This window comes from Hyalella azteca, unplaced genomic scaffold (assembly GCF_000764305.2).
Source record: "Hyalella azteca isolate HAZT.00-mixed unplaced genomic scaffold, Hazt_2.0.2 contig11799, whole genome shotgun sequence".
Lineage (NCBI taxonomy): Eukaryota > Metazoa > Arthropoda > Malacostraca > Amphipoda > Hyalellidae > Hyalella > Hyalella azteca.
Window position 1 is genome coordinate 64,759 of NW_025941783.1, and position 2,687 is coordinate 67,445.

Here is a 2,687-nt window from a genome sequence, read left to right on the forward strand (position 1 = left end):
GAATATGGGCTAAAAATTATTTCAATTATCTTGCAATATTTCCGAATGGGATCATATAAGTTTTAAAAATTATTTAATTGGGGCAATAGAAGAAAAAAGTATTTCAATTATCTTTCAAAAATTATTTAATTAGGGAAATAGCAGGAAAATGTATTTCAATTATATTTCCACATTTCAGAAACCTTGCAACGATCTATTTAGGACTCACTCCCATGCCAGGTAACAAATTTTTAGTTCAAACATCTTGCAGAAGCCAACGAGTAATTTAATAAGTTCGTCGGCTCACTCGACTTGAACGATGCATGCAGCTACTGCTTGCATCAAAGCAAGCAAGGACTCAAGTGATGTCTCGAATTATTTCTTCTGAATGGCAGAAACTTAGTGTTTGAACGAACCATGTTTCGAACTCGCTCACACTACAAATGCGGAGTAGGTACTTTAGTTCAAAATGTAAACATGGAGACGAAAAACTTTCACCGCATACAAAAATTTACTTTAATAATTATCCAAACTAGGCATTTGACGACTTTACTTCATCATAGTAAACAAGTATTATAATATTTATACGGAATGACCTAACTCTCACCGCCTAATACCTTACTATCACCGTTTATGGGAAGACTTCATTTTCGTCGCAAAGTTAAGCGATTTAAAAGGATGGCTTCACTTTGACAGCTAGCATAGTTGAACGATTCAGTGGGTGCTTTTTCACAGAAATAATGCAAATTACTTAATAAACGCATGACGTTTTACCTTGTGTCGCAGAAAGCAACCAGACGCGCTCTCTGCTCATCAGGGACTTCGGGTTTGCATACGGGCTGAGTTCCGCCTTCATGCCCGGGCTCGCCACGGGGATGTGTCACATCATCAAAACTTTGGACGATAACACTTTCCTGAGCGACGTTGAAGAGTTTAGGGTGAGATCAAAAGAAACGTGGGTAATATTGGCCTAATTGTCGGAATCGAAATCGAAAATAGACAATCCAGAGTTTGTGAAATACAATATGCGAGCAGTGGGTGACTCGCTACAGCTTTTGATTGATTTTTATTCAGCTATGAAATGAAAAATTCACACAAGTCATGAGTTACTGACTAGAAAACTTTCTGCTAAAGTGAAAGTTTGCACTTTGAGCACTAGAAAATTCTGTCTGATCGCTGAAGATTACCACCCTGGCCCACTCATTCTCGTTAGAAGATGTAACGCATACTTTTTTGATGTATATCGTGAACAAAAAATATTGTCGATCTACTTAACATAGAGTTCTTTGAAATTTAATTTAGCGCAATATCTCAAATTTTCCGGCGGGTTTCGAAAATTTTTTAAAAACTAATTCCGTACAAAACGACTTGATGCTTCGGTAATCTAAGCAATCCTAACCCCCCCCCCCCCCCGCAACACTACAATTGCAATATTAAGTTCGTGCCCTGCATTAAGTTCGTGCCCTGGGCCCTTTCCCCCAGTAATATAAATTCCAATATAAAGAGCGATCCTGGCAATCAAGTTATCCCAATAATCATTCACAAGAATGTAGGCACTAGGCACTTCTTCAATCTGTACACCGCGACTAACTACCACATATAAGCACAGCAAGAACAGGGCAAACATATCCTCATGTATAATATTTAATGCATTCAATTTTGAATAGATTGATAAACGATATTTTCAGATCAACACAATCGCGATCGTGGTCCTGAATTTCCCGACGGTGCTGCGTCTGGGCAGAGAGCGTCAGGATTTGCTCCAGCATTTCCGGCACGTGCTTGTGGGTGGCGGCGCTATCCCGCAGGCCCACGTCACCGCTGCGGCCAGCACCATGCCTGGGGTCTTCATCCAGAAATGTTCGTTGGAACTGGAAATTTATGTAAAAAATTTCCAGGGGTTTAAATTACGGTAGTTTAGTTTAGTAATTGTTTTGGGGCTCAAAAAAATATTTGTCTTGCGTAATGCAGTCGAAATTTTAGTTAGTTCATGTTCGTTCTCTTTCTGTTTATATGTGTTCATTATTTTTCCATCTCTTCAACTAATTTGAATAGTAAATGAAAAAAATTTTCAAAATGGCCAGTAAAATTTTATGCTGTGAACATTGAACGCGCACATTTTTCAAATTCTTGACAATTTTGTTTCATTCTTCAATGATATGTTCGCTGTATGAGGTAGATTCACGTAGTAAATGAATTATAATTGAAACTCAACATTACTCCGAGACCTTAAACTCACGCCGGAGCCGTATGCCACGTTCAGCTCCTCTCTTCCTATTCCCGGATGACCGGCGATACATTAAGACCAAACATTACGATACCAGTCTCAGCAACTAATTCATTCTGACCAAGTATTCATATAATTTTAAACGTAAAGTAGTTAAATATGATTATTCACGGCCAGGTTACGGCGCGTCGGAGATGTTCGTGATAGCACAAGACCCTTTGGGCGGCGGCAAGCCAGGGTTCACAGGCAGCGTCTTCCCCAACGTTGAGCTCAAACTCAAGGATCTCAACTCAAAGGATTTCTTACCTGCCAACCAAATAGGAATTCTATTCATCAAAAGCCCCAGCGTGAGTTTTCTCTCATTTGTGTTTTAGCTCAATTTTGGGTGTGTGAAGATTGTGTTATCAACATACTTGTAATGCTCGGTCGTCATTTTTCATCAAATTAGCGTTATATGTTGTTAGCCCTTTAGCGGGCAGCT

General features: G+C 39.3%; 1 protein-coding gene across 1 annotated transcript; it reads left to right on the forward strand.

Annotated features, from left to right (window-relative positions):
- Window positions 1–298: 298 nt before the first annotated feature.
- On the forward strand, window positions 299–2,553 carry LOC108668688 (the record flags this gene model as incomplete). Its single annotated transcript, XM_018155931.1, has 4 exons — window positions 299–341; window positions 766–917; window positions 1,668–1,839; window positions 2,384–2,553. Coding segments are annotated over exons 1-4 (537 nt in total), but the record flags the coding sequence as incomplete, so codon positions are not given.
- Between the last annotated feature and the right edge of the window lie 134 nt (window positions 2,554–2,687).